The sequence below is a fragment of the Patiria miniata genome, unplaced genomic scaffold, assembly GCF_015706575.1.
Source record: "Patiria miniata isolate m_02_andy unplaced genomic scaffold, ASM1570657v1 HiC_scaffold_3, whole genome shotgun sequence".
NCBI lineage: Eukaryota > Metazoa > Echinodermata > Asteroidea > Valvatida > Asterinidae > Patiria > Patiria miniata.
The window spans coordinates 32,130,115-32,155,500 of record NW_024037069.1 but is presented as its reverse complement, the minus strand read 5'-3'; the positions used below and the strand labels follow the sequence as shown (position 1 = coordinate 32,155,500).

At 40.4% G+C, this 25,386-nt stretch overlaps 1 protein-coding gene across 1 annotated transcript in view; it reads left to right on the top strand.

Moving 5' to 3' along the window:
• LOC119736697 (receptor-type tyrosine-protein phosphatase T-like) overlaps nt 1-25,234 on the top strand; it is a 27,451-nt gene extending 2,217 nt beyond the window's left edge. Inside the window, exons 2-36 of the mRNA XM_038210711.1 lie at nt 1,071-1,205; nt 1,626-1,781; nt 2,473-2,604; nt 4,821-5,159; nt 7,002-7,250; nt 7,508-7,642; nt 7,995-8,144; nt 8,557-8,688; nt 8,779-8,907; nt 9,244-9,303; nt 11,057-11,362; nt 11,908-12,216; nt 13,154-13,432; nt 13,886-14,194; nt 14,489-14,785; nt 14,986-15,288; nt 15,763-16,044; nt 16,608-16,722; nt 16,811-16,902; nt 17,123-17,478; nt 17,615-17,702; nt 17,983-18,059; nt 18,186-18,222; nt 18,850-18,947; nt 19,669-19,791; nt 20,161-20,318; nt 20,651-20,786; nt 20,915-21,064; nt 21,554-21,653; nt 22,094-22,170; nt 22,481-22,612; nt 22,900-23,031; nt 23,526-23,680; nt 24,347-24,482; nt 24,804-25,234. Of these exons, the coding sequence (XP_038066639.1) occupies nt 1,071-1,205; nt 1,626-1,781; nt 2,473-2,604; nt 4,821-5,159; nt 7,002-7,250; nt 7,508-7,642; nt 7,995-8,144; nt 8,557-8,688; nt 8,779-8,907; nt 9,244-9,303; nt 11,057-11,362; nt 11,908-12,216; nt 13,154-13,432; nt 13,886-14,194; nt 14,489-14,785; nt 14,986-15,288; nt 15,763-16,044; nt 16,608-16,722; nt 16,811-16,902; nt 17,123-17,478; nt 17,615-17,702; nt 17,983-18,059; nt 18,186-18,222; nt 18,850-18,947; nt 19,669-19,791; nt 20,161-20,318; nt 20,651-20,786; nt 20,915-21,064; nt 21,554-21,653; nt 22,094-22,170; nt 22,481-22,612; nt 22,900-23,031; nt 23,526-23,680; nt 24,347-24,482; nt 24,804-24,875 (5,936 nt within the window). The 3' untranslated portion in view covers nt 24,876-25,234. The remainder of the gene's footprint in view (nt 1-1,070; nt 1,206-1,625; nt 1,782-2,472; nt 2,605-4,820; nt 5,160-7,001; nt 7,251-7,507; nt 7,643-7,994; nt 8,145-8,556; nt 8,689-8,778; nt 8,908-9,243; nt 9,304-11,056; nt 11,363-11,907; nt 12,217-13,153; nt 13,433-13,885; nt 14,195-14,488; nt 14,786-14,985; nt 15,289-15,762; nt 16,045-16,607; nt 16,723-16,810; nt 16,903-17,122; nt 17,479-17,614; nt 17,703-17,982; nt 18,060-18,185; nt 18,223-18,849; nt 18,948-19,668; nt 19,792-20,160; nt 20,319-20,650; nt 20,787-20,914; nt 21,065-21,553; nt 21,654-22,093; nt 22,171-22,480; nt 22,613-22,899; nt 23,032-23,525; nt 23,681-24,346; nt 24,483-24,803) is intronic.
• The last annotated feature ends 152 nt before the right edge of the window (nt 25,235-25,386 follow it).

Below are 25,386 nucleotides of genomic sequence, written 5' to 3'. Positions count from 1 at the left end.
TGAGGAGTTTAAACACCAAGCACAAGAAAAAGTTGGCAAGCAACTCGTTTGTGCATAGAGCTTTTTGATTTGTGGAACCACATGTCATTGGCCATTCAATCGAGAACCACATTTCTTTAACTTGATGATGAGTAGGCTACATATCGGAATATGCCCATCTCACTCACACAGGAAATAATGTTGCTTGGAAAATATAGGCCTACATTGGAATATATTCTGAGACGTATATGATTGTGTAAGTTTCAGTTTGATTTCGTTAGTTATTCGTCCATTTTATATATGATTGTCATTTTGATAATGAAAGATGTGTACATATTCTTTAACCGAGGGGTATCCACTGATTTTTTTTATAATGCAAATTTAAAGACAGAAAACAAAAACTGAATTTTGAGCATTAAACAAAATTCAGCATTTACATATAGATAATAATATAAATATAAAAAATAGGACTTAAAATAAAATATATAGGGAACTGCAAATAACATAAAGAGGAATATTTTACACTGCGCTTTAGGATAAAATTTATAATCGCCACCGTATATTATATTAAAAATATCAGCACGGCAAATTAAAAATCAAACGAGAACATTTTGTGTACAAATTTAAAAACTAAAGTAGTAAGGTATTTATTAAAATCAGGTACACGTCAAATTCTTTCGGAAAAAAACCCAACAAAATTGGTACTTTTTGAGTACCATTAACATTTCTTTTTCTTTTCATTATAATGCACTGAAACTTAAAAAAAGAAATCTTTAGTGCCGGAATTATACATGGAATTATACAGTGCCGGAATATACATGGAATTGTTCACAACAATAACTGTGGATTCTTAAAATAATCTACAGTTAGGTGTAGATTCTCAAAATAATCTACAGTAAAATGTAGATTCGTGAAAATAATCTACACTTTTAACAAAAGTGTGACGTCACAGAAAAAGGTTAATCTCTTTTAATCAGACATCGAAAGCCTTAATCCCATGAATCATCTGAAAAGTACAAATCATTTAACTTTGCAGCGAAAGCAAATATCACTGAAGTCAATCTGGTTTTCTGTTTTGATTTGTTTCATAGGATGCAAAGAGAATAAATGGGATTTGACCACCTGTGAAAGTGCATGCCCACTCTGTTTCAATGGCGGTATTTGTGACGACCGGAGTGGAGACTGCATTTGCCCGCCTGGATTTAGTGGCGATATCTGCGAAACTCGTGAGTCGTATTAATAGCCGTGATAGTCTTAGAATTAACGGTTTTCTTGTTTGTAATGAAAAACCTGAAATAAAAAAATCATCAGTGTATGGAACTGTACAGTTTAATACCCCCATTGGTTGGCAGCCCGTCATGACGATGGCTTTAAGTTTAAACCATGACCAGTTCCTACACATTGTTATTCCCGAAGTAGGCCTACTCTGCGGTCATCAATAAATCAAAGTTGATAAATACTTTCAATTTGCCAATCAGACTTGAAATCAACCAAGGAAATTGTTTGATTTTTTTTCGGCGGGGCCTGGGGGGAGGGGGGAATATGAGCTTTAAACAACCGAGCAGTGAAGGCCGTCATATTATGGGAAATTGTTATGGGCCTCTTTCTTATTTTGATAAACAAAACGTTTTCTTTGTATTTCACAGCTGAAGGCCCTAACCGTTTTGGTCAATCGGGAAGTTTCGGCTGCGACTCCTCTGAGTTAGGAGGCGGTCCTACGTGTGCAGGGATGCTGTTCTGTTTACCAGATCCTTATGGCTGCTCGTGCGCTGCAGGGTACCAAGGAATCGATTGCGATGAAAGTAAGTCGGAAGTTCCCAACTTCGTCCCAAGTGCTCACTTTATTTCCAACCTAGTTTCCAATAGTAAGCCCTGGATAGGAAACTTTCTTCCTGAATCCTGATTCGTTACCGCAATTTGCTAGTTATGGATTTTTATCGTGTACTTGGTGCTATTATTCACAACGTGCAGTACGTGTTTTCGCGATCATTCGTCCACGCCTTCTCGAAAATACTTATTTCCTTTCCAAATTGCTCATATCAATATGAAATGTGATACTGCATGTTGTCTCGATATAAGATCGTAACTGTTTAATTAAAAAAAATCGTGTTTTCGTAACTTACGCCGTGCTCGCGCTGCGACGAATTGACTCTGTTTTTTTTTACCCCAGACACCGCATACAAAAACAAACGCTAATGTAACGCATAACCAGGCACCAGACTGTTCCTCATTTGCATACGTGTTCAAAAATCTTGCACATGCAAATGATCCAATACCAGGGTGAGAGAGCAGGTAGTGATGGGTGCGTACTGTTCGACACCCTGGGGACGAGGTTAGGAAGTTCCAACTTTGCATTCCATACATCGTCTCAAAATGGGCATAGGTCTAATTTTTCCATTTATTGTTCATTTGATATTTCTTGGCAACTTCTCACAGGCGTGGAATTTTCTTGGAGATTTTACCAGTTTTTCTTGTCACAATCTTGTGTTGTAGCATGTGCTGAAGGTTTTTATGGAGCAAACTGTGAACAGAGGTGTCACTGCATGGACGGGGTTTCGTGCAACGCAACAACGGGCGAGTGTCGTGGAAACTGCGCGCCAGGATACACAGGAATCAACTGTCAAGGTAATGAGTCTCGATGAGTTCTTCATAATACAATATTAGCTCCGTATTAATTAAAACTTTAACATGTAGGCCGTCACTTTAACTTAGCATCAAAACTTCACGACGGGTGTTTTGTTTCAGCCTGTGACACTAACACATATGGACAAGACTGTCGCCTTTGTCACTGCATGGACGGGGTCGCGTGCGACAGAACTACGGGTGAGTGTTCTGGGGACTGCGCGCCAGGATTCACAGGAATCAACTGTCAAGGTAATGAGTCTCGATGAGTTCTTCATAATACAATATTAGCTCCGTATTAATTAAAACTTTAACATGTAGGCCGTCACTTTAACTTAGCATCAAAACTTCACGACGGGTGTTTTATTTCAGCCTGTGACACTAACACATAATTATGGACAAGACTTTCTGCTTTGTCACTGCATGAACGGGGTCGCGTGCAACAGAACTACGGGCAAGTGTCCCGGTGACTGTGCGCCAGGATTCACGGATATAATTTATTTGCTCTGTGACCAGCATTAATATAGAAGGCTTGCCGTGTCTTGCTTTTGTCCCAGCTTGTGACAATGGCACATATGGACAAGACTGTCGCCTTTGTCACTGCATTGACGGGGTCGCGTGCAACAGAACTACTGGTGAGTGTCCTGGAGACTGCGCGCCAGGATTCAGGGGCAACGATTGCCAAGGTAATGAACATTCAATGATATATTCGCACTAGTTGATCTTTTAAATGTACACACGTGTATCGGAATGTCAATACGGGTGTTTTGTTTCAGTTTGTGACGATGACAGATATGGACAAGACTGTCGCCTTTGTCACTGCATGGACGGGGTCGCGTGCAACAGAACTACGGGCGAGTGTCCTGGGGACTGCGCGCCAGGATTCACAGGCATCCACTGCCAAGGTACTTATCATTTTGTCGTCTTTGTTTTCTTTCGCATTGTTATACTTGCTTGGGCCTATTCCTGTTTATGTATGTTTTGTTGAATCTAGTGTGCTAGTCTAGCGCCGATAGTTTTATGTACTTACATGATACATGTGTTGGAAATAATTCCAGTCTTCGTGTGAACGAGGAAAGTATGTTATTTATAAATGAAGCAATGATTCTACGAACATTTTAGCCATTCTGAATAAATTAAATATGATTTATGTGCTCTGTGACCAGCTTTACTACAGTAGACGTGTCTTGTTTTTACCTCAGCATGTGACAATGGCACATATGGACAAGATTGTCGTCTTTGTCACTGCATGGACTGGGTCGCGTGCAACAGAACTACGGGCAAATGTCCCGGGGACTGCTCGCCAGGATTCACGGGCATCAACTGCCAAGGTAATACTCTTTGTTCTCTTTTGTTTTCTTTCTCGTTATATTACATTTAAAGTAAATCACTGTTATATTGTTTGGCGTTTTTACCTCAGCCTGTGACAATAAAACATATGGACAAGAATGTCGCCTTTGTCACTGCATGGACGGGGTCGCGTGCGACAGAACTACGGGCGAGTGCCCCGGGGACTGCGCGCCAGGATTCACGGGCATCAGCTGCCAAGGTAATGAACATTAATTGTTCATATTAGTCTTGAGACAATCATATTTTTACTGAACGCGTTCTAGACTAATGAAATTACAGTAACCATTGACAAAATACTTTCGAGTCGATAAAGTGTAAATTGACCAGGAATTACCCAGTAAAGTATATAAAGGATTCAAACCCACAACACGTGCTTCATAACTGCAGTCATCTCAATCTTTCAAAGCTGACACGGCAGCAGGGACTACCGACGTCAAGTGATAATTTCAGATCAACATACTAACATGAATGGGTATCGACACGGACGCCGCCAGATAAAACGAATTTTGGTGTAGACCGATGACAACAAAAATGCATTCGTGCAGACCACTCCGTGCTGGAAGGTAGCCAGGAAATAAAGTTTGGGTGGGGTTGGGAGGGATGCTGGACACCAACTAACCAATGAGGGCGCTATTCAACAAGGCAGATTAGACTGAAAATATGCTTTGCGGCATATATGCGGACATATTTAGCTGGCAAAAAGGAATAATGGGGATGTCAGACCACCCCCTAATGACGCACGTGGGTGTAGATTGTGCTGCTTTATGTTCTCTACTTTGGTAATGAAGAATAAATGATGTCCGGGAAAGTTTGCGTTAATTTCATGCAACTACACCTTGAATTTCTCTCTCTATATTGTTCAATTTCAGAAAAGTTGACCTTTGACGATTTCACCTGTATCACCAAGCCCCGTATTGATATCGACAGTGAATACACCTACATCGCAGCCTATCTACATGGCGGTAATGCCAACCTGTCCTTCGCTCGAACAACCTACACGTACACAAGCGTCGATAACATAAACGACCCGTTAGGGCTACCTTCATACCACCGTTTGAAACCACGCTCGTCATCAGAGGGAGATGAAATCTCTATTCTTCGATTGCCAGCGGCTGGAGGGAAGACTAGGATTGGAGCCTTTGCCTGTAATGCTATGATAGCAGGAAGTGGTAACGTCAGCATTGGTACCGTCATCATGAGCAAAACAGGTAGGTTTTTATATCATCATGGATACATAATGCAAAGGATACAGAGGGGTAGTTTTTGTTTAATAATCGACAACAAATCGATAAATTAATGATTTTTCTTAATAATCGAAATTAAAGCGATAAATTAATGATTTGCCGGAGTGGAACATCAGGGACATTGTCTAATTCCGGGGTACGGGGAGGATATAGCCCTTTATGACCGGGGGATAGGCCAAAGTATATACGCCCACTTCAAATTTCCTGCAAATTGCTGTATAGCTGTGGACATCGCTGTGTGCCTATATGTGACCGACTGAGGCAAAATGAGGAATGTCCCCAAAAACCTTGTTTTGCGTAATCGACGCCTGAAGTCGGACATGCTAGAAAAATTATGTCAAAAATCGATATTGATTGTTTTGTATTTTTGAGTAGCCAATGTATCCAAGATGCACACTATGCATTTTTGTTGGGGAAAAATACCCACATAACTGGAAACTGAAGAACGTTTTTCAATGCCGCTGGTGGTGAAATGCGTGTCTTTTTTCAATGCCGTTTTTCTCGAAAGGAGGTTAGCGAAATTTGGCAGGACACTGTTGATAATCTTGCGTCATATCTTAAAAATAAACTAAACCACAGAAATAAACTTGGTATCATTGGAAAGCCGTTCTTTTGCGCTTTAACATGATGTACATAACGTGAAAATTCAAAGGTGGGGGTTATTCTTCATTTTGATATGTCACACATATGCGGAGGATAGGCCAAAGGATCCCATGTATGCAAAAAAAAATAATCATTCGTTGTAATTGATATCAAAAAGTGAATAAAACAGGAATACCACCAAAAGCACTCTGAAATCAAAGTGAAGTTAATAGTTTTAGGATACAAACCTCTTTGATTGGGTGTAAACTGTGTAACTCGGACATGAAATAGGCCTACACATTTGTATACAAGTTTTATGAACATCGCCATATATCTTCATTTTGGTGCCCATTCAGCCAACTCCAGCCCACCATTTGGAAATTTGAAATGTCAGTAAACTTTCAGGATTTATTTCCATAGTCGTCATTCCTTTCAGCCGTCGACACGAATGTTATAGCTTAGGCAAGGAATAGCTTAGGCATGTAAGGTGTCAGGGCGGCTTAAAGGGAACTTCCTCCGTAATGCGGCTGTTTGGGATATAAAACACAATTTCTCAAGAAACGATAATTGTTGAAAAGTTCGTTAACACAGCATACCATGCCTTACGGGTTCCAGGTACAACTTTCGTCTGCAATATCGAACCGACGCATTGGAGGTCATGTTTCCAGTCACGCCATTCACGTTATTTTCAAAAGTTGCTTCAGACGCATGAAGTGTCATGGCCTAGCGGTTAAGAGCACTGGACTCCTGCTCTGGTGTTTCAGAGGCAACAGTGGCGTGGTTTCGAGCCCGCCGGGTGGACACTTGTGCCCTTTTAAGGCACTAAACCATTATTGCTTCGTCCTTCGGATGGGACGTAAAGCCGTAGGTCCCATGTGTTGTGTAATGCAATGCACATAAAAGAACCCAGTGACACTTATAGTAAGGAGAAGGGGTTTGCCCTGGTGTTTCTGGCCTCCTGTTAAAACTCCCCCATGTAGTATTTAGGAGAAGAACCGACGTGTGTGCCCTAAATCTAGAATCTTCTTAATTCTGTGCAACTCTATGAAACTAGCGCCGGACCTGATATCACTCATTTAATTGTAACGTACAAAGGTACGCATTATTTTTTTAAAATAATTTAAATATTTCGCTCAAATTTCGGACTAAAGAACATGTTTAAATTACCTGTCAACCTGACGCTACACGCCTGTTATAAAATGTCATATGATTTGTACTATATAGCTGACTTCCTGCCTACCCGAGTGAGTCAGACAGTATACCGGGGAGATGCTGTCAATCTGACCGTCACTGCAACAGCCCGTACCAACACTCGATGGAGAAAGGATGGCGGTGAAGTCTTCCCGGGCAGACACGGCAGTCTTTACTTGGATTTCATCAATGCCAGTGTTGCAGACACCGGAATCTATGAGGCTCATTTTGCCGGGAAGCGTAGTGATGGAAAGCAGGCACTCATGCGGTTGATTGTCAGAGGTATACATGTTAATTATAATATTACTTTCATTTGATTCTGCCTATTTTGACACCTTTAAATGATTTAAAGGGCAAAACCTAGTATTAAATTCACTCTCCCGGACGCAACTTCCATTTGATGAATAGTTTCAAACGGTTTTCTTGAAGTATGTGACTGACTTTTAGACGAAGATGAACCGAAGACAGGAATCCCTTTGATCATGTACGATTTCAATACAAATGTTGTGATGCTAACTTTTTAAATATTTACTTCGTAGGATGCAAAAGGAATAAATGGAACCCGCCATTGTGCAATGCAGATTGTCCAGTCTGTTTCAATGGCGGTATTTGTGACGATCGGAGTGGAGAATGCATTTGCCCGCCTGGATTTAGTGGCGATTTCTGCGGAATACGTGAGTCTTTAGAATAATCTTTATAGTTAGACGGTGTGCGCATTGGACCTTTTTTGTGTGTAAAACTAACAAACTAATGTCATCTTTATTGAGACTGTTGTCACCTTAAGCAAATTAAGTCCAGTGCGGACAGCTTGTAAACCAAGGGTTAACTGACCATAGTTTTACGGCCCACAGCTGAAAGTTTTACAGGCAAAGTGGCATGGGACGTGTGTGAATTACGTTTGTACAAGTGACACAACTGTGTAAAACTAAATCAGTCACAATTATGAAATCACGAGACTTTGCAGAGGTTTTGAAGAGTAATAACTGGATTGTTAATCTTGTCAGGAACTGTTTTCTCTGTTTTCAGCTGAAGGCCCGAACCGTTTTGGACAGTCAGGAAGTTTTCGCTGTGAAGAGTTAGGAGGCGGTCCTACGTGTGCAGGGATGTTGTTCTGTTTACCAGATCCTTTTGGCTGCTCGTGTGCTGCGGGATATCAAGGAATCGATTGCGATGAAAGTAAGTCCGAAGAATACGACAGTTTTCTTAACGCATGTTTTTTTAAAGATATTCTGTTCGTAATTGTTATTTTAAACTTTCAACAGAAAAATAGATTTGCTGTTTAAATTAGTGTTTTTCTAGCAACACTTTTTTTTTTGCTGGCTACACAAGATTTTAAATACGTAATGAGACATCAAACGAAAAAAAAAATGCCACCTTTTAGTTTTTGATTAAATAGTTACTTTACAAAATTACTAGTTCTGAATTAATTGCAACCCGACAATAAAGTTACAAAAAAAATTTAATAAATTTAAGAAAACCCTAAAATATGCATGTATAGTTAGTAAACAGTTGGACTCGAGTACTCTCTAAAAAATTACTATTGATAAACTCAAACATAACTGTAGAACGCAATCTAATTGTATTGTAGCTTGTGCTGAAGGTTTCTACGGAGCAGACTGTGCACAGACATGTCACTGCATGGACGGGATTGCATGCGACGAAACTACAGGCCAGTGTCCCAGGGACTGCGCCCTAGGATTCATAGGCATCAACTGCCAAGGTAATGAACAATAATGATGTATTAACACTAGGTCAGATCCTTTGAATGAAACACATGTATCAGAATGTCAATGCGGGTGTTTTGTTTCAGCTTGTGACAATTACACATATGGACAAGACTGTCGCCTTTGTCACTGCATGGACGGGGTCGCGTGCAACAGAACTACGGGCGAGTGCTTCGGAGACTGCGCGCCAGAATTCACAGGGCTGAACTGCCAAGGTATTAAACATCAATGTCACATGTTTCCATCGGATGAATAAAACACACATACGTCTGGCTTCGATTGATATGTTTTAACCTTATTTTAAATGCTTTACTGCATTGGTGAGTTTTCCAAACTTCACTTCATTGCTGGCAAGGGATGATTCATTGGGATTAAGAAGTAACTGATTGTGAATGTGAAAGGCCTACTTCTAAAATGTCTACTCACTCGATCAAAAGGTTTCGGCAGAACACATAGATATCTAAATTTACATCGGATTTTATGAACGAAGTTACTGGAACATTCCTCATTTGCTAACATTTATTGCATCAATTGTTTTCTTCTGATTGCAGAAATTTGTCTTCCGTATAATGGAATAGCATCGTGCAGTACAACTTGCACAGAATTCCCAGGTAAGACAATATTCTCACTTATAAATAAAGAAATGGACCAGATCGAGCGCCTTGTTTTTAAAAGCAAAGAAACTTGTATCATTTCATTTTAGTTTAACGGAACAGTTTCTGTGCAACATATCAGTCAAAGCATTTTTAGGTTTAGGCTACATGACTCCTCGCATCAGAAGTAACATTGTGAAATATCGCCCTCGCTGTATTGTAACGAGTCGATGGGGAGGTGGGTATTGGGACACACTAACTGACAAACAATGGTGACGATTTCCCTTGACACATTTTTTTTATTTCCTCAACTTGGGAACACAGCAAAACACTTCTTTACTTTGTAACTTCAAAACATGTCACAGAACTCTAGTGGAAAACGTATCGAAGACGTATGGAAAAACGCGCGTATACTCACATACGAGTTTTTAAGTCTGTACAGCAGGGGCTCCCGTCTGTACCGTCCAATCTGTAGATCGCCCTCAGTTGGCCGGCCGGCCGGCTCAAACGCATTACATGTATATGCATAACACTCTTGGTAAATAAAATGAATTTACTAATAACTACATGTAGATACTATTTACTATTAACTCTCTAGCTAGCAAATAGTGGAGGTGCTCTCACAAACAGTGGAAGGTCTGGGGACTGCTGCTTCATACATGTTAAACCTCAGTGCGCATCCATTCCCAAATGAAAATGAACGACGCGCCCGATTCAGTGATTATTAGGGACTATTATAGAAAAGGTGCGGGTTCAGGATACATGCAGCTTGAAAATAAATCGCCTTTTAAATGACAAATGTGTTTGATAATTTCATCAGACTTGCATACATTTCAGTATTCTGATGTGAGATTAACAATGCGCAGGTGTGTCCCAAGGGCGGATCCAGGGGGGGGGGGGGCAAATTTGGTTAAAGTGGTCAGAAATTGCCTCAGATCGCACCACAGAGCATCTAGAATCCGAATTTTTTTCGGGGCCCTTAAGCGGGCCCCGAACCCCACGCCGTATTTTTTGGGACCTACTTTTTGGGGGGACCCAAATTTTTTTTGCCCCCCCCCAAAATTGTGTTCTGGATCCGCCCTTGCTGTGTCCCAGATGAATTCGCCATGCAAAATGTTGAAATAATAGGCAACTTTTTCCGAGCCCCCTACGTTTCCTGCGTCATCACAAAGTATGGGGCTACATAATAGTACCCTTTTGTATTTTTAATTAGCTTTCATCGTTGTCTACAGGTATCTTGTTGAAATATTTTAACTTTGAAATGAAACTTTATTCCAACACTCTCAAAACGCTGGTTAAAATTGTGTTGGTTAAAAAAGTTGGTTAAAATGTTAATCAACGTTGTGTAAAATTGTCCAATTTTGCCCAACCATTGCCCAATGTTGGGCATATTTTGCCTAACGTTGGTTAACTTTTTTTAACCAACCGTTGGGCTGTTCAGCTGTTAAGCAACAGTTGGTTAAAAGTAGTCAATTTACCCAACGATGGTTAAAATCGGGTACATTTAACTAGTATTGGGTAAAGGGACTACTTTTAACCAACTGTTGCTTAACAGGTGAACAGCCCAACGGTTGGTTGCAACGTTGGGCAAACGTTGGGCAAAATTAAACAATTATACACAACGTTGGTTAAAATTTTTACCAACTTTTTTAACCGACAAAATTTTCACCAGCGTTTTGTTAGTGAATGGCTATTTGAGCATCAGACATTATAAAACTGTACCCTAACTTTGTAGAAAATATAATAGAAGGTTGTATTCAATTAATTTCAGACTCAGCTACCGAGTCCTTTGTACCACAGAACGTTTCATCTTTTACTCTGGATGACAGTGATGCGAGCAGGACGTTTACTTGGCAGCCCGTGAGTTGTCCAAATGGCGTCATGATTGTGAATTACGTGTACAAGTTCGGGCTAGTTGAGAGTGACCAGGAACTTGAAGCAGTACGGGCTGAAGGCAACTCTGTATCTGTACACCTGTCACCATGTGGTACACGGTATGGATTTGAGGTAGCTGCTGAAACCACCGAAGGCATCGGATCATTCAGCTACAAACATTTATTTACGTCTAATTCAAAAGGTATACATTCATAGCGTGGTTTGAAACTTGTATTATATATTTGTGTTGAAAGACATGTGCAAAGATCGCCCCCAGTTTTCCCCTAATAGCCGACTTCCCGGCCACTTAAGCCTGAATTTGGCGGGTTTTTTTTCTCAAGAGGACCAAACATACTACCGTTCTTGTCTTTCATTTATGCTTTATTTCGAGTGGTATCTTTTTTACACTTTGAAGTTATCTCGTGACTGACGTTTTGGGAAGCAATTACTGAGCAGATATTTGGTTATTCTGTTCCAATCTTTTGAGGATCAATTCCTTCACACAATTCAAAATACATCAACAAACGATGGGTGATAAATTTGAGTATGTCATAATATCTTTTCATCCGTGTTAAAAGTCCCAGATGCCGTAGATAGACTGACCGTACACTGAGAACACCAGTCATAATACCCTCAGTTTATCGTGGGAGGCACCAGGAACCAGCCAAATTGCTAGTTTGCAATATAAAAAAAACTGGAGTTAACTTACGATTGTAAAACTGATTTATGAATAAATCATTGTTAAAGTCCCAGATGCTGTTGACAAACTGACCGTTGAGGGCACCAGTCACAATAGCGTGAGTCTATTATGGGACGCACCGGGAACTAGCCAAGAGTACCCTTGTCTTGCATCCGACTACTTGGTGACCTTTGACCTCATAAACCTGGAGCAGTGTCTAGAGGTCCATCAACATGGCGGATCCGTGACCACCACTGACACCAGCATCACTCTACAAGGACTGAAGGCGTACTCTACTTACAATGTGTCTATTACACCGCGAAATGAAGCCGGAAACGGCACGATATCGTCTCTTCGATTTATAACTAGGGAAACCAGTAAGTTCGCATAACATGCTTATTTTCATTTGTCAAGTATTTTTGGACTGATACGCACCTTAGAAACACAAATCTAAATACCCCGTTTAATGCCGATGTATGGCATCGCAGTTGCTATTGTTAACTGAACGTCACTTTCTAATAATAATATTGGGTTCTGGTTGTTTTCCAACTTTTGTGGACATACTGGTTTCCACGAAACCCTTCACCCTTACCACACCACTGGTTGCATCTTTTTCTATGAGGAATTATATAATTATATTAGGAATAAATGACAGACAGTTACATTTACTTGAAGGAACGGCATATCGTTGGTGAAAGCCAAGTTGATTTCTTTTATAAAAACTATACCTGGAAAGTGCGGTTAAAGATAAAAAATATTGTAACGGGACCTTATTGGGTTCTTGTCCTCCGAGTCCGGCCAAACGCAAGAAAAGGGGACAAACACACAGGATTTCCAACTTCTGAAGAAACTCTCATTTATTCAGCACAACAACTCTGTGGTCAACCTGCCACACTGCTACCAGTACCACGACTGCTGATTCCCAGCATAGCAATACACACAGTCTGAACAAATGTATACAATTGTAACAACTTGCAATGACCCTGGCATCTCGCCAAACCTTTCCCGCGTCCCCCAACAAAAGAAACCCACTTAAGCAACCTATTTCCGGAGCCTATTTCCGGAGCGCGCGCCAGCCAGACCCAAAACCAGGTCAGGCTTGCGCCGCCGGAGCCCCTCCGCCGGAGCACCAGCGCTAGAAAGCAATGACAACAAAAATGTGCATAGACTGTCCGTTACAATATCAATCCGAGGTTAGAAAATGATTATAAAAAATGCAAATGATTCAACTGAATACCTTTCCCAAAATCATAGAATGACGGATATCAATCATCCTGTCATTAAAACTAACTATTAGGCCTATGTTTACTATAGTTCCACAGGTTCTACCCGAATTCATCGGTAGTCCAGCAACGACTGACAGTATCACGTGGACATGGAACCCCATACCCTGTGGGAAGAAAGGTGGCAATATTATAGGCTATGAAACACGTCTGACAAGCTCAAGTCTGATAAACAGGACGAGTACCTCAACCACATCAGTGACACACACCGATTTAGAACCCTGTACAAATTACACTCTGGGTGTCAGTGCATATTCAAGTAAAAGGAGTGGACTGTGGTTAACTGTGCATCAACGAACGGCCACTGATGGTAATTCTATTCCTCGTAGTTTTTCAATTCATTTTAAAACGGAGTGACAAACATTGTGCGTGTTGACCTTTTTGGGGTTGCGCCAATTTGAACTGTTTTGAACGTTTGTTTTGAACGTTTTGGATAACATTATACGTTTTGGATAACAATCACATGCCAAAAGGTGTATTTTCACGAGATATATGGATTTTATCTCAAGTCGAGTACAACTTTGGACATCTTCGTTGACACACCACATAATACTGACCACAACGTTGGGATAACACTTTTTTTTTAGAAACCCTACCTTTTAGAGATGCTGCATCGCTGTTTATTTTTTCTTATTTATTCCTCATTGCAAATCAGTTTTTACAAAATACACTTCACAATACATTTTGTAAATTGTTGAAAAGATATTTCCTTTACTAACCCAGTGTGACATTATCATTTTCATTTTGATGCTTTCATGTACAGTACCAGGTCCTGTATCACACATATTCATACTTGCCATTTCACGTGAACGAAACGAATTCGACGTTCGTTGGACCTCCCCCAAAGGACCCTGTCCTGCGACATCTTACAAAGTCACCTACGAGCTGATCAGAATGGACCGATGCATGCAGCAGAATCCACCAATCGTAATAGATGTAGGAACAGTCGACACCACTCACGTTACGATCCACCTACCTGCGTATTACTCAAAATACAGAGTGAACGTTGCGCCAATCAATGAAGCTGGACACGCTCAAGGCAGTTTCAAAATTATAGTCACTAACGAAAACGGTTAGTTCGGTGTTTTATATTGTAGTCTGATTGTGTTTATTTAAATATTTCAATACTAATGATTTAATGGGTTTTGTTGTTGAAAATGTAGTTACAAAATGGATGTCAATCACATTGGGTTTTAGAATAGTTTTAACCCACTGTTCCTGTGTATCAACTAAAATGTCAAACACAATTTTGACAATTGAAAAGACCGTGACACGTTTTCTTCATTTTCTTGATTTAGGGTGCAATTTAGGGATAACTCGATTTTCGAAGAAAAAAAATAAATCTGGTAAATTTGATCTTTTACAGTACCATCTGCATCACCGGTAATCCGAGGTACTGCAACCAACGACAGCGTCACGTTCTCCTGGGATCCCATCCCTTGTGGCAGTAGACGTGGCAACATTACGCACTACGAGTACAGATTCAAAGGGCCAAGACCACAAGAAAAAGGAAAAACCAACGAGAAGAGTAACATCTCCAAGCTGTCGGTTACCTTTCGTGATTTATCACCATGTACCACTTACTCAATCAGAGTTCGAGCATTTACTCGCATAGGAGCAGGTCTGTGGGCAAACTGGACACACCAAGATACAGTCGTAATAGGTAACTCGTAAAACTATTTTGATGATTTTTTCCCCCATTCGATGAATGGGTCAGGTGTACGAAAGTGTTATAGTTTTTGATTCTCTTGAAAAAAAAGATGGGAAAATGGAGCATGCGTTTTACCATTGCTCATTGAAAATAGATATTACTGAAGATCATTTTTTTGTTAATGATGTAGTTTGATCTTTCATCTTTTCCAGATGAAATCCAATCCTTTAACCTCGATCCTTCAACCAATAAAATCAGGACCTCTTGGACAACTGCTGGGAACGAGGACAACCCTTGCCCTGTGACCTCGTATCGCGTTAGTTACCAACTTCTCAATTTGGAACAGTGCCAACCACGGACCGATCTTGCCGTTATAAATAAGACAGTTGTAAATGGCAGTGGCATCGAATTCACATCAATGCATGCTTACTCTACGTACAACGTGCAAGTCGTACCAGCAAATAATGCTGGCGCGAAATACAGGAAGAGCAAGACAGTTACGACCGACGAGGGAGGTAAGTGCACTTAAACGCAAGAGGGCGGTTTACCCCTGAGCAGCTTACGGCCATGTCTGAATCGGGCCTCCAGAGCTACAGCTATGACTCTTGTCAGCACCTTTCTTAGTCGTTGTAATTGCCAATGGCCGGCCTAGACAATAGATCTGGACAGGAGCTTCGGGCGCAGCTTAGCTTTCTGTCTAAAGACAGACTTCTGTGGTACAAATCAGGGTACTTATTCATGGATAGCAAGTAGGCAACGTTTCTTTTGTCAGACAAAGTGACATTATAAGCTAATTATGCGTATGTACCTGTGCATGATCTCATGACCCTTTTCAATGTAATGCAACAAATTAACTCGATAGTACAACACGTAAAAAATATATTGAAATCCATTTCATTGCAATGCCATATACACCTATACATGATCACGATAGTCTTTTTTATTACAATGCAAGTATCACAACACTTTCGAAATCCATTTCTTTACAGTGCCATTGGCTGCTCCGGTAGTCGACACAATGCTCCCATTCAATCAGAGCGTTCGAGTGTCTTGGCATCCCATTCCCTGCGGCAAACGAGGCGGTAACATCACAGGCTACACGTACGAGCTGCGTGACGCATCTGGGTCCATGGTAAAAACAGCCGACACCACGGCAGAGTCTGTTGAAGTTGATGGTCTGTCACAGGGGGCGTCCTACCTCTTCAGGCTGTGGGCGTTCACGCGTGTAGGACCGGGACCCTGGAAGGAAGGAGATTTTGAGATTCCCAAAGGTATAATAAAAAATACTCTTAAACAGCAATCAATAACTTTGCTATTCCTAATTCACTGATAACTTGAATGTTTATTCAACTATCACGACAAAGGTGTATTTCGAAGTTAAATAAACAAATTATGCTCTTGAAATATAAATCGAATATAAATCATCGTTTCTGTCTAGGGGTTCTTTGGAGAACAATGTTTCTTTTACGGCAATCCTTCGGGAGCTGAATGGTATTTTGTTTTTGTTTGTTTGTTTATGTATCTAAAGCTTTTGTTTTTGTGTGTGTTGTAACTTTAGTCATTTGTTTACATGTATTTGTTGATTTATTCCCGAGAAATAAAATAGTAAATAGTAAATACATTTAGTAAATAGTAAATCGAAGAAATGTAAGACTTCGTCAATCTCATAGATATTGTATTTGTTAATAATCTATTTGAAAGAACACGGATGTGTAAGAACACAAATAAGCCTGTATGCGTCATAACAAAGCTTTTTACCTATCTTATTTCGCAGGCCCATCATATTACTATGTGTATGTAATAATCGAGTTGGTTTTATTTTGTCTTTCTTAAGACGATGCTGCTCCGCCTACTCCGCCTGGGAGTAGTCCTGCGGGCTCAGTTTTGGGCGTGGTCGTCTTCATCTTGGTAGTTGCGGTTCTTGCTCTCCTGATAGTTGTCGTTGTCAAGTAAGTCACCTTAATCACGACACTGAAAATGAAATACAATGCGATCTTTTAAGAATCTATAAAGACTTTTTGGCATTTTCTATCAAAGGAAACGACGACAGCAGAGGACCAAGGCACTGAGCAAGGACATTACTGGCGACTGTGTCCAGGATATTTATGGGAAAGGAGACCAAGTTGGAGGTATGGTTGTCTATTACTTGGGCATGTTCACGTAAATATACACATTAAAAAGAAACTTGCATTAATAAGAAAGGTCTTATCGCAATTCATCTGCAAAGATAGAACTAGCAAGACCATTTAAACGACGATAATTTCGTATAGCTCTTTAAAAAAAAAAACCGGCAATTCAGTCATTTGAGAATGTTTGGTCGGAAAACGAAACTGGCATTTATTATTTCAGTTGAGCTGAAGAATCTGCCGTCTACGTCTGGTTACAAGCCATACGCTACAAAGGATCATGAACCAGTGGTGTCATCTACTAATCCACCAAAGTCAACCGATCAAGTAGCTGTTGATGTGTTGCCAAAAGTGGGACCATCCACTGATTCAGCATCAGCATCTGGTCCATCCACATCCACTAAGGCTCCCGTGAAGCCCAAACCGTACGTCAATCCTTCCACCAAGCCCAAGCTGAAGGCTTCGGCAAAGACATCTCCGAGTTTCTCCCAAGCCGGCCCAGTTGCCATGGCTCAACTGGCTGAATACATCAAGAGTAGAACAGCTGGGAAGATCAATGGATTCCAACAAGACTATGAAGTGAGACTCTTGACTTTTCTTAATACCAAGATTAATTGTTATTTGGGTCAGACGTACGTATATACGTTTTTTTTTTCTAGATCTGTGTCTTCGTAACTGCGATTTTTTGATAATGCTATTTTCCTATTTCTTCCAGTCGATTCAAAGTGTACCTATCCACTCTTGGAATGTTGCCAAACTGGAGCATAACAAGAAGAATAATCGATACAACAACATCTTGGCATGTGAGTTCATTTCATTGGGCGATTCAAAGCTAATCAACAACAGGGCCTATATACCACTTTTTCGTCAGTAAATATTTTACATTTTGTCATTTTAGAGAATTTTACCATGGGATTGTTGTCAAAATCTATCAATGAAGTAAAACGGGGACCCATTATTTAAAATATCTCTTATTTTAGATCCCACTAGCTTTCGCCTGCGGCATAACTCTAATTTAATATTAAAATATGCCAAATGTTCGCGGACTAGACCTAAAAATATTGCAATACCTTGTCTCGACAGATGACCATTCTCGCGTGGTCTTGGAGTGTCTTGAAGATAACCCACACTCAGACTACATCAATGCCTCCTACATCAATGTAAGTCTGCATTTCAATCTTTCATGGTTAGGATGCCAATTTAACCACAATACTTCAAAATGTATTTTTCCTTTTCAAAAGAAGTGATAATTATAAGCTATTGGTGTATATTTTTCTATCCAATAGGGCTACAAGCATGACTCAAAGTATATTGCCAGCCAGGGTAAGTATTTCGTGAAGAAAATATAATAACTAAAAAAAATCTATTGCAGAGACAGCACAAAAACTAACAATATACGTATTTCTGCTTGATCCCTCAACATAATATTAAGACAATATAAGTTTGCGATAGCACCATGTGAATGAATATCTTTTGTGAGTATGTGTGGTTCTGAAAAGAACCACACATACCTCCGGTTCTTTTCAGAACCACACATACTCACAAAAGGGATTTATTCGCATGATGCTACCGCAAACTTCTCTTGTCTCAGTATCTTTCCGCCATGCAAACCCTCAAATCTCATCAACATAATGTTAAATGATCTAATAACCATAAAATATCCGATTTTGAGATATATATTTGAGAATATATCCGATATTTTTAACAGCATCACGTCTTATGATTATATTAGTGGGTTGTCATCATCTAAAGTTGGAATAGAATAAAACTGTTCAGAATTGCATCCCCCTTTCCTTGATATCCTAGACGTTCAATTTTGTATGTCACCCTTTTCTGATAAGCATGAAGTGGTATGTTGTAGTAAATTCGAAGGCAGTTCGCACTTCTCAAGGCAGTAGACTCATTCTTGCACGTAGCACTGTTCAAATAAGTGTTTCTGTCATGATAAAGGTCCTACCAAGGCATCAGTGCGGGACATGTGGCGCATGGTGTGGCAGGAACGAGTAGGAAAGATCGTCATGCTGACGAACTTAATCGAAAATGGCAAGGTATTGAATTTGAAATACACACGGGCCTATAGGCCTACCTACTTCGTTTCTTAAACTGGTCCATGTCGTTCTTGCATGCATACATTTTGCTTTTCCACGTTTTGTTGTAATTTATAGTAAGATAATCATAGGAAATTAGATACGTGTACGATGCTTCATAAAAAGAAACCGGTCAAATAGAATAGACATCAAAGACTGTGAGCCGAAAAAAAGTGGTTCTTACAAGCCATACAATTGCGCCTATATATCATTTTTTTGTCAAACACTCGAACAAATCTTGAAAACTAGGACATCACCAACCATCGCCATCGACATGGTGAAAATGTACCGCCATCTAAATACAGCATACCATCTTTTCACAGTGAAAGAAATTCATCACCATATATACACGATGAAAAAAAAGATCAAAATATACCACCATCTACACAAGGTAAAACAAACATAATCACCATCTACATGCAAAAAATCATACCACCATCTACACAAGGAAACAAAAACAACGTTGCCGTCCACACGTTGAAAAAAAAGTTATCGCCAGTTTTTTTATACCAAAGTTTATAGGACGCAAATTGCCGAAATTATATTTATTACTCCGCTGTATTCCAGACTTTAATACACAGGTAACCATTATTTTCACTTTTTTTTTTTAAATCAAACGGTTTCATCTTCAAGCATTCCGTGGTAAGGTTTTATTCTGACCTCATTTTTCCTCTTTGTCCAGGGGAAATGCGAGCAATACTGGCCAGCGAGTGAGGGCAGCGCCAACTACGGAGATCTGTTCGTCCGTCACGTGGACGAAACAAAACACGCAAATTTCATTGAAAGGATTTTCCACTTGTCGAAGGTAGGTACAAATCATGACATTCTTTTATCCAATCCAGTTTAGGCCTACATTAAAAACACTATGCCCGTTGTAAAAAAAGCCTCAATCATGTTTGTGCTCTATCTAGGCCTACATATATTCCGTACCATGATTGCCGATACTCGGTTAAAGTTGCTTACTTCGTTGCGTGTAAAGCTAACATAAAGCAATACATGCCGCCCAAATTAAAGCTTTAAACGCTTCTTTTGAATTTATCCAGATTTTACACATTGCAGAAACTTACTTGTGACCGTCTGATATTCGCACCCTTCTTTCAATATAGATTTCCTTTTTTTGTAGTGCAAAATTAAAATATTATTAAAACAAACACTTTCCTTGTTTGTCTTAAAGAGCACTGAGCCTGAGGGTGAATACCGTGAGTTAACCCAGTTCCACTACACCACCTGGCCAGACATGAAACCACCAGAGTCATCTCCGTTACTTCAGTTTGTCAGAAGGGTCCGAGCAACAGACGCTTCACAACATGGACCTATGGTTGTCCACTGCAGGTATCATTACGTGACTTCTTTGTATGTTGAGTTCTCAAAAAGCTTCCACGAAGACATGTACACTTTTCTCTGCAATCGAATTCAACCTTAAGTCTCAGTAAAGATGACCCGACTAAGAAAAATAAGTCTGTTATGTGTTTCTCTCGAATCAAACTTATGAGCCAACCTTTATGAAACTATTAACTACCGATCATATATATTTCATTTTATCATAGCCTTTCTACAAACATCGTTCGGACATTAATTTAATACAAATTATCTTCAAACTTCACATTGAGTTAGAGTAGAGAAAATTTTTTAAACATCTGATTATGTCGTACTCGTTTCTTCAGTGCTGGAGTTGGCCGCACAGGAACCTTCATCACTTTGGACTCCATGCTTGAGATGGCGGAGGCAGAGGGCCAAGTCGATGTCTTGAGGTTTGTACGCGATATGAGGGATCAGCGCTTCCTTATGGTCCAAACTCTGGTGAGTCTTTGGTTTCGGATAACCTTCCAGTTTCAGATTTGTAAATTAAAACTAGAAGGTGACAATTCACACTAACAAGAGTTCATATGGTATGCAACATCTCAATATTGCATCGTTTGTATTTCTAGGATCAATACAAGTTCATCTTCGATGCTCTGTTGGAGTCAAGTCTGTCAGAGAACACGGCCATCAGTGCTGATCGCTTCCATCAGAGCTTCGCTAAACTCAAGAAACGGGACAAGAAGACAGGGACAACTGGCATCGAGGCGCAGTTCCAGGCAAGTCGTCTGAAATGTTTTCGGAAACATGCTGGTCATTAAGAAACTTTTAAACCATAATCAAGACATTTAATCGCGATTTAGGAAAGGCTTCCTACTGAGCAATAAATCTTGGTTTCCACCTTTTCCTAACAACGACAAAGATGGCTTATTTGTAACAATCGTGAACATCCTCAGGACTTCTGCAGGGTAGCCAAGAAAGATTAGAGGTAAAAGAAAGCAGTATAAGCTCTCTTGTCATAATTTATTTGTTAAACTGTTAGCTCATTCAATGGAAGACTCTTCTCAGGGAAATAATAATTGTGCCTTCCACCCCAAACCTGCGTACCCCGCAGGTTAAAAATTCTTTATCCACCCTAAATGAGGTATAATCCCGAGTAATAAGTAATGATGAATAGAAGAACATAGACATGGGGTATTTAAAGTTATTTTAACCTGCTGATTATCTTGTATCGGTTGCCATTTTATTCTCTTGGGATTGTTTCACAGATGTTGGAGTCGTTCACTGCCTCACCGAGCGAGGAGCAGTGTATGGGAGGGAGAAGCGCCGCCAACGTTGACAAGAACAGATTCAAAGACTGCATTCCTAGTAAGTCAGTATCCAAAACAGGCACATATTACTGGCACATGCAAACCCACTATTACCGTTACTACCTATTTTCTAAACTGCTTGAAAGTTTATTTCATTTTTAGAGAATATGGGTATAGTGTTCTCGGTCCACAGTAACAGATTTTGGTGAGTACGTATAAACGGTTTTCCTGTATTTGTTTAGGTTCTGTCAGCTTGTTGGCTCAATACAGCAAACACTTTTCGTTAAATTAGCATAAGTTGAACTATTTTTCTTGTGATGTTGCCTTGTTTTTCAAAAATTTGGTGTTCCAACCACATTCCAATAAGCATTCGTTTCAAAGACAAGTGTAGAATGCTTATAATGCTTTGTTTATTTCTACACTGACTTTGGATTATTAATATCAAGGCCTTGTATGACATGCATTTTAAAATTTTCATCGAAACTGTTTGTCTAACAGAAGACAGCACCCGACCGTATCTGATGACCAAAGGTGACGAAGGAAGTACCAACTACATCAACGCTACATTCCTGGATGTAAGTCGTACAAACTTACTAAAACATCGACAGCAAATTTAATCCATACCTCACCCGTCAACCCCTCGAGTAACCCTCTTTAAACTTCTTCAAAACGTACAGCTTAACTATAACGCCCTCCCATATCGTGACCACGCCCATGACTTAACGCCTGAAATGTTGGCACAGACTAGATTATAGTGCGTATATTGTGTTAGCTTGATTTCTTATTACTGTTTACAAACAATTGATAAAGCATAGTTATTATGCAGAAATTGTAATACCCTTGGAGTTATAGAAACCTAATTGTCTGTGTTCTTCTATCTTACAGGGTTATAACAGCAAGCATGCCTACCTTGCCACCCAGGCACCTCTGCCTAACACACGGGGTGATATGTGGAGGATGGTGTTTGACTACAAAGCATCTTGCATTGTCATGCTCAATTCTATGGACAATGACCCGGTATAGGCAATTCCTTATATTTCAAGGGTTAGCTTAGTTTCCACTCTTATGAATTATTTAAAAAAGGCTATCTGCTGAAAATTTGTCGGGAACATGGCAATTAAACGAAGACAATAGATGGTGATATTTCACACGGTACCTGCATGCATCTGTTGAATATACAGTACAAGCTCTTTGATAGGATACGTCATTACCATCCCCAATGTTGTCGCTGGAGGGCCATTATGCACTTTACTTTCCTTCCATCAGCCTAAATATCTTGTGACTGTTGCTATTCTTTTTTCCAGAGCGTTGTCCAGTATTGGCCAGAGAAGGACAGTTTGGAGTTCGGACCACTTACCGTTACACTGACGAATGAGGACCGGTATAGCGAGGATATTATCATACGGCAGTTTGATGTTAGCTATCCCGCTAGGAAGGTAGGCAAATGAGAAAGTTCCATCAATTTGTCGTTGACTCGTGACGCACCTTGCGCCTGCGTGCTAACTTTTAACTTAGAATCAGGATCCCGCGTCGAACTGTGCTCGAACGTCAATGTCCTGGCTCCCTGCATTACGCTGAGTGCCCGCATTTTTTTTGGTAACCAGCGATGTGACAAATCTCAGGTAGGCTAACCCGAATGGTCGAATAGACTTGTCCACTTATTGTCGACTATACGTGCGTTCGATTTGATTGGGTATTTCTATAGTAATGGGTGACCGAAGCTATAAGACGAATGTTGTTTGTTAAATATTTTATATAAGTTGCAGCTTATTCGAAACAGATTATGTCATATTATGACATAGATTATGTTCGTATACCCACGAAGCACACGAATCATTATTAGATGTCAGATTTTGCCATTAAATACTGTAGGTTTTGTTGCTAGTAAGTAAAACAAACAATATTTTCAACCAATTACTTTGACAAATAGAATGACGAGGTTCAGAGCGTCTGTCAGATCCAATACCTGGGATGGCCCCCAGGGAAGGAGGTTCCAAGATCCCCGTCTAGTCTCCTCAAGGTGCTGGAGGCTGTTAAGATGTGGACGACCGACCACCCTGATGGACCCATCACTGTCCACTGCATGTAAGTACTCCACAGGGAGAAACAATCTATAGTTGTCAGCCGTGGCAGCCGCGCAGGCCCAGTTTTACTTTCCTTACCTGCAATCCTGGCCAAATCTCGCTGGGCCCAACCCCCCGGCTCCCGTTCAATGTTGTCTCTCATTGCGCGGTGTGTGCTCTATCAGCTGGAGAGAACAACATTGACCGGGGGAGCGGGGGAGTGGGTGACCGTGGCAGGCTCAGGAAGTGTCCCAACCATTTTGGCCAGGATTGAAGGTATGCATATTTTAATCCATGGGATCTCTGAAACGTCGTTAAAGCTTGAACTTGTTCCCTCCGTCTGAACAGTCTGAACTAAACTTTCTTCCTCTAGGTTTCTTCATCAGCTTTCCTGTTCTTCATCGACGACACCCATAATGCATTTCTGATTGGGGATCATGAAACAAAGTGAGGACAGTCCTCGATTGGTATACGTGTATAAAACCGAGGAGAGGTATAAACAGAGCAAGATCGATGGCATGTCCTCGTTTTACATCATTCACAGTCATGCGTTTACGTTGTAATTATGAAGTACCAGAATGACTCACACAGACAAAATCATATTCCATGTGTTTCTACCATTTTAAATTAATGTAAATAATTCAAGTTGAATTAATTTTCTTCACCAAACTGTTTATTCTTGTCTCAGAGACGGTGTTGGATGCAGCGGAACCTTCTGCGCCTTACTCACACTCCTGGACCAACTTGCAGTGGAGAAAGACGTAGACGTCTTCCAAGCCATCAAGAAACTCCGCATCACCCGGGCTGGGATGGTCAACACTTTGGTACGTTTCAAGTCATTATTACTGCACCTACGTACCGGGGTGTGATGGGTGATTTTAAGCACAATATTGCGATGTGGTATTTGGACTTATCGAAACCTTGTCTTGTTGATCGGCTTTGTGTGCATCGGGTTCTTAGTTCGTGTCCGAGTCAGATGCTTCGTTGCTACGTACAACAGCGGTAAAAACAATAGAGCGGTAGCCAAAACAGTGGGGTTAACTGAAGCATGAATGGATACAAAAGACAGTCATAATGTAATTGTCACATTTAAATGTGAACTTGAGTTAAATCAACTCATACCTATGTTTCGCTCTTAATTTCAGGCTCAGTACCAACTGTGCTACCAGGTGATCCAAACCTACTTGGATTCGGGCTCAATCTACGAGAACTATTGATGCACCAGTGTGGAACAAGTTATTTAACATCATAAATGTCAGATTTGCATGTCCATTAATTTGTAACTGATACCTAAAGTTTTTGTAACGTCAGACAGGATTTTTAAAAGGTAGGTTTCGCTTCTACCTCGGTATGAAATCTAGTTTCAATTCTAGCTAAGCAAATTTCTGTTCGTCTTGGGGCCCAGGCTACTAGCCTTTTTGTTCCTATCTCGCTGACTGACTTTCTGACTGACTGACAAGACTGTTTGCGGTACGGAGCGCTGGGCAGTGTTATCGTATAGGATTACCCCGTAATGTGCTAAATCTGGGTCATTGTGAAGACCAGGGCCCAATTTCACGGCGCTGCTAAAAAGCACAAAAATTTGCTTAGCACAACAAACTTCTGGCATATACAAAAGCAGGTTATCAGCCAAAACTCCATGTGGTTTTCATGCTAAGTAATAAACAACAGTTGAATACTAATCACGAGCAATATACATCACATGGAGTTTTGGCTGGTAACCTGCTT